Here is a 12870-nt window from a genome sequence, read left to right as displayed (position 1 = left end):
AATCTCACTTTTTTTCCAATAACTATGACTTTACCAGACAAAAGCATTACAAATGTATTAAAACCAACCAACCAAATTAAAAGCCCCAAAACCAAAAAACGATGTATCTTTTTTTGGTAAATAACGAATCTTTGAATTCCATTTTTATGAAACCATTGTTTGATGTTTTCAGTAATTCTAAACATTTATTTTCATTTAGGATAAAAAGTGTGCCATTCAAGAAACCCAACAACTTGTGGATGTGTTGGAAAAATCAAATATTCCTCTCTTATACCCAGTTGTCCTTATTTTGGTAGGTAACTCCTGTAAGTTACTATAGGAAGCATCTAGTGAAATAGTTTAAAATGTTGGACTAATTTTAAACTATTTCAAGAGATTGAATCCTAGAATCATCTAGGTTGGAAGGGACATTTAAGATCATCGAGTCCAACCATTAACCTAATACTGCCGAAACCACCACTAAACCATGTCCCTGAGCACCATGCCTGCCCATCTTTTACATACCTCCAGGGACGGCAATTCCGAGATTCTGCTAGCTCTGAATAAAATTGTAAAATTTAACTGTAAATTGGACTGTAAAGAGCACCATTCGCACTTCAGCAAATGTATTTCATGCTGTCAGGAAACAAACCAACACTAGCACATGACAATTTATTAGTTATATATTTCTGTAAAAAAACTCATTGTGGCTAGTCATCTTGAACTGTTAACTCCTGCTTTGCTGTTGTGCTCCATCTCTGCTGTGGATGCTGCAAATGATGTACTCTGCTTGAATGTTCAGAATTGAAACATAATTAAGTAGCTTTATTTTTTTCTATGGTGTGTGGTTTATTCAAAGTTTGAAAATTATTGTTGCTTTTCTGGTGGAAGTATTAAAAATGAACTTTGAAGTACTTTGGAATATAACTTTAATATGTACTGTACTTATCGAGATGTTCTATGAGTGAAGAATCTATTCTGGTAGAATTTTTAAAGCATTTCTGTCTGTTAAATTTCATGGGTGTGCAGATAAAGTTAGATATGTTAATCAACTAGGTAATACTACAGTGTTAAAAGCATGCTTCTTTTGTACCCAATTCATAGCTCATCTCAACCCTGGACTTTGAATTTCAGTGCTTTTTTAGTGTGATACATGGAATGTGAGAGCTTTGTTTTAATAATTGTAGCTATAAACATTCTGGACATAATATTTCCTGAGAAATAGGTATGCATGCAAATAATGCATACACAAGCTCACCATGAAGCTCAGGTTCTGCCCCTAAGATACTAGCTCTGGAAGTCATTGTAGAATCCAGCACCATTTTTAATGAAAGTGTACTTGCTTGAGCAGCCTGCAGCATGCACAAATTATTTAGGTGGACACCTTTTCAGATAGCCTCAGGAGAAAAGGATGTGTTTAAACCCTTTACTGTACTCCAGATCCATCAGTTGTTCCTTGAAATTTCCCAAAACTAGACAGTTGGAGAAAAGTCTTCTAACTAGGTAGGTGGAAGCAGTTGCTAACATTTAAAACATAGATACGCATACATTTGTTAAAAGTATCTTTAAAAAATGAAGTACTGTAACTATGAAAAGGCATTTCGTGCTACACCTTCAAATTTTATGGAGTTACCACGCTACCTTTTAGAAATACAAGAAGGAAAACATAGGAGAACTGGAAAGTATGTTTTAAATGACTGAAGAATTAGCTAAACAAATCATTGACTCATATTAATTACTGGGAACTACTTAAGTCCTTTAAACTTCCAATCCTTGAAACTCATTACAGATGGTATGGCTGGGGGACAGAATCTTCCTTTAGTAGTCTTTAATTAAATTCAGTGTTGGGTGCCCGCTTCACTAAGGCTTATGTGTGGGATTCTCTTCAGCTTTGTTCTTTGCTACATTCTTCATTTAACATAAAACCTGAACGCATTGTTACTGAAAAAGTCCTGTAAGACACTTTCTTTTGATGTAAAGGGCACATTAATATTTCTCAGGCAAACATGACTCAGAATTTTAAGCAATATGATGACATTTAAATGCATAGGGTTTAGGTACTAGCTGTATGAGAAACATTATTCTTTTCCACTCTCAAAAGTAAAACTGTTCCTGGTAGTGAAAAATTGAAAGGATAAATGAGGAGAACAGCTAACTGCTTCCATTCTAACCTCATAATCAGGAGCAGTCTAATGTAGACTTTTGTGTAATTGGAACGTTCTTGTCTATTCTTCGATTTCAGGACGTGTAACTTTATCGTGACAATCTGATAATTAAGAGAATCAGTTTTATTTTTCCTTCTGATATTCAGCTTCTTTAGTTGTAAAAATGACAGGTGTTGTTATTGTGCCAGATTGTCTGTTTAACCAGCCTGGGGAGAATTATCCCAGCAAAAGGATGAGCTTGCACTAGAAATGATGATTTCTGTCCATATTCCCGCCTATAAATTGCCACAGATTTCAAAAGTCTATCCTTTATCCTGGAGTTTTTTCTGGCATCTGCAAGTTGAAGCAGCAATTGGACTATTGTATCTGGACATAGCAGAAAAGGGAAGATTAATGTTACAGGAGAAATAGGAAGCAGAGAGGTAAACTTCATTCTGTTATTTGTCTGTATCAAACCAGTATCCTCTCCAACTCTGCTATAACCAGAAGAATCGTTTTCTTAAACTGACATTACTTTTTCTGAGTAATACATGTCCATGTTTGTAGGCACTATGGATAGATACGATTTTTATTTTTTTGTTATTACTTAAGGTTAGAAAGAAGGGAATGGTACTCCTTCAGCTCTGTAGTTGCCATTATTTGCATTTCAGTACAAAAGTAGGTTTGAGAAAAATCTCTTTTTAAAGCTGTGGAACAGGTTAATGGTAAACAGGTGTTAGGTTGTGTTCTTTCAAAATAATAGGTTTTAAAATTTCTTCTAAATAGCTGTAAATAAGCAGTACTTAGCCTTGTTTTGGGTAAAAAATAACAAGATAATAAGTGGTTGAAAATTAATCTCTGCCTGTGTAGTAGAAGACAATAGCTTTCCTCCTGGCGAATATAGACTGAGACAGTAAACAGCTTTTTAAAAAGTGTTACAAGGGAAAAATGAGTAAAAACCTATTACTGTCAGGATAAATTGAACATAAGGTACAAAGGGAACTTGGATTAATTTTCCCAAGCACAGAACTTGGGGCTACCTCTATACTCCTACCTCTCTGTAGTACTTACAGTTGAGTTTTATATCAAAGGAATCATTCAGCCAGAAAAATATTATTTTCTCTTTCTTTTAAGGGGAAAGGTAATTCTGCTATTAATAGATACTGAAACTTTATATGTACAAAGCAGCATCCTTAATTTTGATTTCTGCAGTTAATAGAACCTTTGTAAAGTAAACTGATTAAACTGGGGAACACGTAAGCCTTGGGAAAGGGTTGAGTTAGTTGATACCTCCCTGGAGATACCAGTTCAGGTCCTGTGAGACCCACCATGTTTGTGCAGCATCCCTGCTGGACGTGAGACCTGCCTTTCCCTGCCCCAGACCCCGGGACAGTCATAGCCCTGCCTTCTTTTGAAGTAGATTCTGTTTTTTAAACTTGAAGCATTATCTTGAAATTAATGCAATTTAGGCAACTAATATGCTGTACTGAAGAGGTAGTAAATTCAAAATAAATCTTAAAAGAATGCAGTTCCATTTTGAAAACCTTTCAGATGATTAGGAACAACACCTGTATTTCTCTAGTATCCTGATAGTAAAAAAAAAAAATAAATCTGTGAAAGCTAGAGCTTACCAAAGAATGTTGTTCATTTTCTGATTTAATGAAATATTTTTAATATGCAGTTAGAACATTGTCTTCTTGTGTGTTCTGATGTATTGGTTTCACTGTGCTTTGAAGAGAAATAACTTTCATGTCATTAAATATATAAGTAGTGGAATTTAATAATAACAGAAGCTGACTAAGAAAAACCCTTGTTAGCTTGTAAATAAGGTACTAAAAATTGGCAGTCTAAAATAACACACTATGGATTTTTTTTTTCTTTTTTTTCGTATTGGTTCCTTTGCAGGTGCACTTGGATGTTTCAGAAAATATTTCTTTCAGCATTGGGATGGAAGAACTAACTAGGATCAAGAAATTTGCAAGAGAATTGAAAAAGAAAAATATTTTGGTTTATGGTCTCCTTATCCAATATAAGGTATGTAATTCTTTTTCTATGTTCCAATTATCTTCTTTTGTGATTTATATGACTAATGGTAGAATCTTCATTTCAAACAAAATCAAAGGGAAAAAATATGACATGAAAAAGATTTTTTTGGAATATTCTTGCCTGTTCTTGTTCAAGATCCAGAAGAGCCTCTAGTTACAGGCAAAAATGTAAGCATTTTGATTAGAGAGGAATAAATTGTAAACATTTTTTAGCAGTACATGGAAATGTCAGGGCCCTTTTTCTTTTTGCTCTTCTGCTTTGAAATTTGCTTTTGCAGCATTAAAAAAGTAAAAAATAGTAAAAGTACATTTGATCAGTGGTTCTGCAGAATTTTAAATTCCTCATCGAGACAGTGTTTGGTATGACAGAAAGGGCATGGCAGAGAGGTGTTGAAACAAACAGTGTCCATGTCTGCAACAGCTGAAAATTGCCTCAGCTGGAGGCAGAATGGGTTTGGACTCACAAAAGCTGTTCAAAATAAACCATTTTGCCTTGGAAACATGTTCTGCCAAACAGAAAAACAGGCTGCTTTGCCTCCAGTGCAGATACAGTCTTTGCAGCTTCTTAATTTAGTCAACAGTGAAGGAAGAAGTAAGTTAGATATTCAATGGAAATTTCAATAAAGAAGAATAAATGTAGTCTCATCTGGGTTTTTTTTAGGTTGAATTAGGTCGTTGAGTTTATATATAATTGATTGAACATGGCTATAGTTTTACATCCTTTTCTCATATACCAAAGACTTTGTTTTCCGTCTAAATTCTATGGCTTTATTAAGAGCTATGAGTATCAATACCTATCAGTTTATGCTTTTACAGACTTTTGACGCCAACAGAATATGAATAATGCTATTAATGACACTAGTGTGTCTCTCATTCGCACAACATAGAAGAGCATACAACTATTTTCAGTCTTCTTTCTGGTAGTATCAAACCCCATTTTTTCCAGGGTGAATTCTGGCTTCCTTTGGTAAAAATCATTTGAATAACTTGAAACATAGCTCTAAGAGGCACCTTATCATGGTAAAAAGTAACATTGCAAATACTACTTTAGAGTAAGTACAGTTTTTTTCCTTTTAAACTTAATTGGTTGTATATATGATTTTATAAGCAAATGGATCAAATAAACATATGTGGATAGCAATAGTTAGTAAAGCTGACTGGAAAAAAGAAAAGCCTTTTATAATCTTCGGTGGATTTTTGTGACCATGGCACCAAAACATTTTATCAATAACAGGCGTGTTTAACAACAATATGAGATCTGAATGGAAATTCTTGATCTGTGGTGGGTAAGAGAATTGCAGCAGAATGCTGCCTCCATTTTTTTGAAAAGAAAAAGCTAGAATGATTATGTAAGATCACCGCAGGCAGAGTTGTCATTTATTAGTGTGAAAAAAGTATTCTGTAGAGTAAAACACTTTGCAAAGTAAGTAAACTTCTAGCTATCTTGTTTTAAAATGGCTTTAAAACATGTCCTGCTCACAAAGGTGGGGATATAGCCCTGAGTTCCTGCTTATCGGTGTTTTGATAGATGACTAAGAAATAGGTTATACACATCATGCGTATGTATGTTATACAGGTATCAAGTTTTCTTTTGGCTGCAGATCTACAAAGAACATAATTGTTTCTAAGTGATGACCTATGGAAAGACTTGATATATGAATCTAGAAATGATGTAACCCCAACTTTATTGCTGGTCTGGGGGAGAGTGAGAGGTGGTCACTGTGATAGAAAGCAATTTATTAAGTGAAAAGACATCTTTAAAACAGGGTTTGTTTGTATTTTTTTTTAATTCCAAAGCATGATTTGAGAGTCACCAAGGTATTTTACTTTTAGTACAACCTATTAGCTAATAGGTGAATCCATAGATGAATTCCATGCTTGAAGATTTAAAGACGAATTTCACAGAGGCATGATGAGGACGTGGAAACACAAAAAGCACCTGCCGCTGTAATGCAAGTTACTCAGCCTGTCTTTCCAATAATTTCTGTCAGTATCCAGTTTGCAGAAGTCCCTCAAAGTTATAGTTTATTTCAGGAAGAGAGTGATGACAGATTACTTCATGGAGCTTCCCTCCAGCTGACAGGTTTGTATCATCACTACCAGGCATGTATGGTTGATATACACACATTTACTAATTCAAAAGCAGAGATAAAAGGTAAGGGACATTTATTGAGACACATGACCATGGTAATACTGAGGTGAAATTATTTTATGCTTAGAAGGGTTATATGATTAAGAGGGTGTGATGATAGGTTGATATAAAGGAATATGAGGGCACTCTTTAAGATTCTGCATTAGAAAAGTAAATTTGTTGAAATAAATATTTTTGAGCTATGTAGTTGTTTTTTATGTTTTGGAAATGGAAATGAAATGCTTTTGGAACCTAGGAGCACATTTTTGACAGTATTGGAAGAGATGTGAAGCCCTAAGAAGAAGCGTAGGTCTTCATTTTCTTTTCCTAAATGCAGTGTTTATTTGGTATTTAGAAACAGATATCAAATACTTCTGTAAATATTTGATACTCCAAGAAGCTGATCAGGAAAAAGAAAGCAAAAGACTTTAATGTGTTTTATAAATGACCTGCTTTGTACCTTCCATTTGCTCAAAATGAGTGCATGTTCACAGCTTGTACGTAAATAGTTATTTCTGCCATAAGCATCATGCATAGAATACCAAATTATTGATAAAGAGATTGGATCCATTCCATAACAGCTCTAGTTTGCATCCTGAACATATTGTCGATTTTAATTTCACTTATGAAAATATTTTTAAAGACAGAAAGGATTATAGTTTCATGGAGAAAAATCATTGTGCTCCATCAGTATTTTCACACACACAAGCAATTACAGATAACTTTCTGACCCACCTTGATAGTTTTGTCTTTGATTTTGTTTTGAAATCTCCAGCAGCTCATCATTCATTCATATATTTGACCGTGTGAATGTGTGGAAATCTTATCAGGCTTTGTTCAAAAGCTGTGTGATCAAAACCATTGGTCTGTCTGGTTGATTAGATCATCAGAATTTTTTGTCTGTCAAACTTGCTCACGTGAAAGCACATTTACAGTAAAGGCACTCAAATGAAGCATTTTCACAAACTAACTTTGCAAGGCAGTACCAAATTCCCAGTCTGAGGAGGATGAGCTTTTTAGAAAAATAATTGGTAACCTTTTGGCTTTTCATTAGATAACTGCATAGTTTTTTATCAGAGAAAGGTCAGAAAGTTGCTCCATTTGTCTCTGCAATTACAGCTTCTGGGAGTTTTAACAAGCTGCACAGAAAACGATGAGATTAATGTTTTATGCCTTTCACACATGACCTTTTTAGGTTTATTTCAGCTATTGAACTTATAATTGGAGAAATCAGAGTTCTCCCATCACCTTTGTCAGCCAGAATGATTAAGTCATGTAAACTTATCTTAGAAGTCATGTCTTCATAAAACCATCTTTAATCTTCCCTGCATTTATAGCCCAGTTCACCCATTCTGGCAATGCTAGTGTGGTGGGTTGACCCTGCCTAGACGCCAGGTGCCCACCAAAGCTGCATTATCACTCCCCTCCTCAGCTGGGCAGGGGAGAGAAAATATAATGAAAGGCTCATGTGTCGAGATAAGGACAGGGAGATCACTCAGCAATTACTGACACGAGCAAAACAGACTCAACTTGAGGAAATTAGTTTAATTTATTACCAATCAAATCAGAGTAGGGTAATGAGAAATAAAACCAAATCTTAAAACACCTTCCTCCCACCCCTCCCTTCTTCCCAGGCTCAACTTCACTCCCAATTTCTCTATCTCCTCCCCACAAGCGGCGCAGGGGGACAGGGAACGGGCGTTGTGGTCAGTTCACCACATGTTGTCTCTGCTGCTCCTTTCTCCTTAAGGGGTGGACTCCTCACACTCTTCCCCTGAGGGGTAGAGTGGGGTCCAGCGTGGGGTCCCCTCTTCCAGCGTGGGGTCCCTCCCACGGGAGACAGTCCTCCGTAAACTTTTCCAACATTAGTCCTTCCCACGGGCTGCAGTTCTTCAAGAACTGCTCCAGCATGGGGCCCTTCCACGAGGTGCAGTCCTTCAGGAAGAGACTGCTCCAGTGGGGGTTCCTCAGGAGGTTACAAGTCCTGCCAGCAACCTGCTACAGCATGGGCTCCTCTCTCCATGGGTCCACAGGTCCTGCCAGGAATCTGCTCTAGCACAGGCTCTCCATGGGGTCACAGCCTCCTTCAGGCACATCCACCTGCTCTGACGTGGGGTCCTCCATGGGCTGTGGGTGGATATCTGCTCCACCATTAACCTCCATGGGCTGCAGGGGGACAGCCTGCCTCGCCATGGTCTTCACCAGAGGGTTCTGGGGAATCTCTGCTCCAGTGCCTGGACCACCTCCTCCCCCTCTTTCTTCACTGACCTTGGTCTCTGCAGAGTTGTTGCTCTCACATGTTCTCACTCCTCTCTTCGGCTGCTGTTGCGCAGCAGTTTTTTCCCCCTTCTTAAATATGTTACCCCAGAGGTGCTACCACTGTTGCTGATGGGCTTGGCCTTGGCCAGCAGTGGGTCCATCTTAGAGCTGGCTGGCATTGCCTTTGTCGGACATGGGGGAAGCTTCTAGCAGCTTCTCACAGAAGCCACCCCTGTAGCCCCCCTGCTACTGAAATCTTGCCACGCACACCCAACACAGTTACTTGATAAAGTTTGCCAGTCGTTTCTTTTATGGATATATATATTAATTATGCTAGCTACTTTAATATGATAGGAAGTAAACACTGAATTGGAACCATTTGCAAAAACAAATACTGTAAGCATCAAATCTGAGTTTCATCTTCAAATGTGTTAGTATGAGTTATTCTGACTTTTTTTTCCCGTCTTATGAAAGCTTTGATTTTGACCTGCTATCTCTTAGTGGAAACATAAACATTTGATGAAAGGATTTTGATACAAAATTTTGTTTGCAAACAAACTGCTTTTAACTTCTTTTTTCCATTGCTAGCTTACCTAACAGAAGTCCATTGTATCTGTTTATGGACAGTTCAGTTTCGAATTGTTAGTGCTGCAGTTCTCAATTGAAAGCAATGCTTGTACTCTTTTATGGTCTAAGCTGGGCATCAAAAATTATTCTTCTCCCCTTGCTTCCGTGCCATCCCCCAGAGGCATCATTTAGCAGGTAGCCAAAATACTCACCTGTAGTACAAAGTACGTCGTTTTTTTTCTGGCTTAGCTCTGAATACATAAAACAACAATAAAAAAGAATCTTACTAAAAGTGTTATGTGTGCTTAAGAAGCATTTTGAAATTGTTACCAGCTTGCTGTTGTGTTAGTTTCGAACAGTCTTTTGTATTTTGGATGCACTTTTTCAGTGAAAAATATGGCTGAAATTTTACAGATAGCTTTGCATTGAAAAAGGAAAAAGTTTAGTTTTATAGATGAAGTATTAAACAATTCTGAAAATAGGAGTTTACAGAGTCAGTGCTAGCTTGGCTGGTAATGTGGACGTTGATCAGTATTTTACTGTAGAGTTGTCTTCTCTGAAAGATGTATTCTCTGTTGCCGTATAGGTTTTGTCTTTAATCGTATGGCAAAGATGTATGACATTTCTGTGGAATTTAGGGTTTCTACGGGCAAAGATTAGTAATTTCTGCTCCGTTAATTTATTTGTATCCAATAATAAAGATATCAGCTGTGCTTTAATTTTTTTTAACTGTGTTATGTAACTCTCCCCTTCAGCCATATAACTTCCTCAGTTTGTGGCACATTTTCATCACTGTATTTGACCAGTAAAACTTACGAAGTTCTTCAGCCATTTAAATACAAGAAGAAATCCCCATCAAGCTGTACATTGTCAGTAGCTGAAACCATTCTGTGGCTTTTGCTGCAGTCCTCAAGTTATGGTAGCTTCTAAAATTTGTGCAGCAGAGGCAGTGGCCATCAAATCTGTATTAGGAGTATTCATTTCCATTTTCACCTTCTTCTGCTGTTTACAAGCAGGAATCATGTAATCCAGCCCCAGGCTGACTTCGGGGGATTTCTTTACAAGGGCTGGAAGCAGTGCTTGAGGTTTCTGTGTGGATTTGAGATACTAAGCCCCAAATCTTATTTGATGCATATATCAGATTGTTCATACGAAAGTCATCCATTATGGAACATATCCAGTGCTGAAGTATATACAAATAATATGTGATATTACACTTCATGGCAAAAGCCCTATAATGTCAAGAATGAAAAATGCGCTTTACTCCCCAGCCTGTGCACAGCCTTCAGGACCCAATGAACTTCAAAAAATTATTTTGGAAGATGATAGTAATAAAACATAACAGACATTTTGGATTGAAAATATCAGAAAATCAGTAACTTTTGTAGTTGATTTAAAATAAAGTTCATTTTCTCAGCATAACTGATAGAAACAATAGGAAATTATAAACCTGCCTTTGCTATTCTAGATCTTTCCCATCATTGTTTTCTGTTGTCTTCAAATAAGACTGCTTCTCTTTTTGATTCTGGGTTTTAAAAAATGTGAATTAATCCAGGCCCCATTTACTTTCTTCTGTTATGGTAGAGCTGTGTTTCTTGACTGCAGTGGGATTTTTCTTTGAATGAAAGATGATGCATTCTTACATAGGATGAGTGAGAGCTTTCACACATTACTTCTGCAACTAGTTAAGAATGCTTCTTTTTATAAAACTAACAACACTCATATACCCTTTGTTACATTTAAAAAAGCAGTTAAAAATTGCTAAAGCTATAGCATTAAGAAAACAGAATTGGGAGAGTGGGTCTGACACTGACTTGAGTCCTCTGCTTCCTAGTCTTGCATTCTTTTCATTAACCAGTCAAGAGCTCTTCCAAAATGAGTTGGGTTTTTTTGCATCCCTCATTCTTACTGGAAGACTGGTTGTGTTTTATCTTGGTCTGCATTCACAGTGCAGTCATATCATTCTCAGAATTATTTTTTATAGAACAAAGAATTCAAGCTCTTCCATCCTCCCTTTGTGTGATATCCTGTCTATCTGAGTAGCTTCTTTGTGTACTTGAACATTTTTGAGATTTGTACAACTATGTCACTTACCCGTCTCATCCTGAAGTACCTCTCCTGATACATCCCAGGTTTGGGTTTCTTTGTTGGGGTGGTCTTTATTATGCCCACCCCAACATATTGGTGATATTATTTATATCACCACCAAAGATCGCCATAATGGGTCAGATCAGATGTTTATCTAGGCCGTTATCTTGTGTCCAAGAGTAGCTGTAAGGAAATGCCTAGGAGAGAATCAGATCAGGGCAAGCATATATGACACACTTAATTCTCTCTCTGTGCTCAATTATTGTTAAAAATCTCCTGAGCCAGAGCTGTTTTCTATGGAAGTGTTAACCCTAATAGATTTCCGTTCCATGCTCTTGTCTAGTCCCCTGAAGTCCATGTAAACTTTTAGCATCTACTGTGTCCCCTAACGAACAGCTACATAGACTGGAAAACAAAGAAAGGTAGGTGGTTCTTCACAAAATAGTGTCCTAAGCATAAGGCCTTGCTTCTGAGTAATAATGGTCTGAGACCCCATCATTTAAAATGTGAAATATATACGTGAATTATTTTACATTAATTTAGATTAAATTTAATTTATCATTTTATTGCCTAGTTACTCAGTTTATAATGGTCTTTCTGCATTTCATTTCAGTCAGCCCTACCCTAATGAACTTTGTATCATAAGCAAACTTATATTATTGCTTACTCATTTTTCCTGTTAATTTATGAATGTGTTGAAGAACACAGATCCTATAATGGATCCCACCCCACTTAAACTATGCAGGTTCTGTTCTGAGAACTGACTATTTACTCCTACCTTTCCCATGCCTGGACTTCTGTCTTATGTCATGGCACCTTAGTTTTCTTAAAAGCCTTTGGCAAGGAATTTTGTTGAAAGTCTTGGAAATCCCAGTAAATTAAATCAACTGTCACCCACTCCTGTGAAGAAATCCAGTAAGATTGCAAAGTGAAACTTCAAAAGAAAGACACATTGACTGTACCATCATCTTTAACTTGCTGTCCACTACTACTACCCAGTATTTCATTTTCTGTTACAGATTTAAGGCTTTCTATTCTGTAGTTCTCTGTATCTTTCCAGATTTTTCTTGTTTTGAGTTGGCAATTACTACCACCCAGTCATGCCTACTAAGGCAATTTTTAAACTAGAGATTACACACCACCGTTGGGAGCTGAGCTTCAGAACTGTTGGGTGAATGCCATATAGTCCTGAGGATTTGTTACATTCCTCTCTTTAATTTTTTCCATACCTCTCGTACAGTTAACTGCCATTTTACAGGTTATGTGGCTGTTAACGAAGAGGAGATCCAGTATGTGAATTTCCCCACACGAATTCAGAGAATTAGTTTAGTTTCCCTGCAGTAGCTGTGCCTTTCCTGAGCACTCACTGTACACATTGATCATCAGTTGGCCCTACAGAGTCTCTAGCAGACTTCCCGCTTCTGGTGTGTATGAGGAAAGATTTGTCATTGGTTTTGATTCTTTTTGCTAGTTCTCTTCAAAATCTTTTTTGTTTGTTTGCCTTCCTGTGTTCTTATATTTACTATGCCAAAATTTATGATTCTCTATTTTTTCTATGTGGGCATGCCTGCATCTTTTTGAAGGATGCCTTCTTGTTCTTACAACCTCTCTTGTCCTGCTGTTTAACTATACCACCCTCTTTCTGCCCTCACTTGAG

At 37.0% G+C, this 12870-nt stretch overlaps 1 protein-coding gene across 2 annotated transcripts in view; it reads left to right on the top strand.

The window, feature by feature from the left end:
* Positions 1 to 12870, top strand: part of CRPPA (CDP-L-ribitol pyrophosphorylase A) — a 117968-nt gene that overhangs the window by 66117 nt on the left and 38981 nt on the right. For both annotated transcript variants that reach the window (XM_074574795.1, XM_074574796.1), the window contains exons 8-9: positions 200 to 292; positions 4029 to 4157. In XM_074574795.1, the coding sequence (XP_074430896.1) occupies positions 200 to 292; positions 4029 to 4157 (222 nt within the window). The remainder of the gene's footprint in view (positions 1 to 199; positions 293 to 4028; positions 4158 to 12870) is intronic.

This window comes from Larus michahellis, chromosome 2, assembly GCF_964199755.1.
Source record: "Larus michahellis chromosome 2, bLarMic1.1, whole genome shotgun sequence".
Lineage (NCBI taxonomy): Eukaryota > Metazoa > Chordata > Aves > Charadriiformes > Laridae > Larus > Larus michahellis.
Note: the sequence above shows the minus strand (reverse complement) of the source record. Positions and strands in the feature narration are given on the sequence as shown.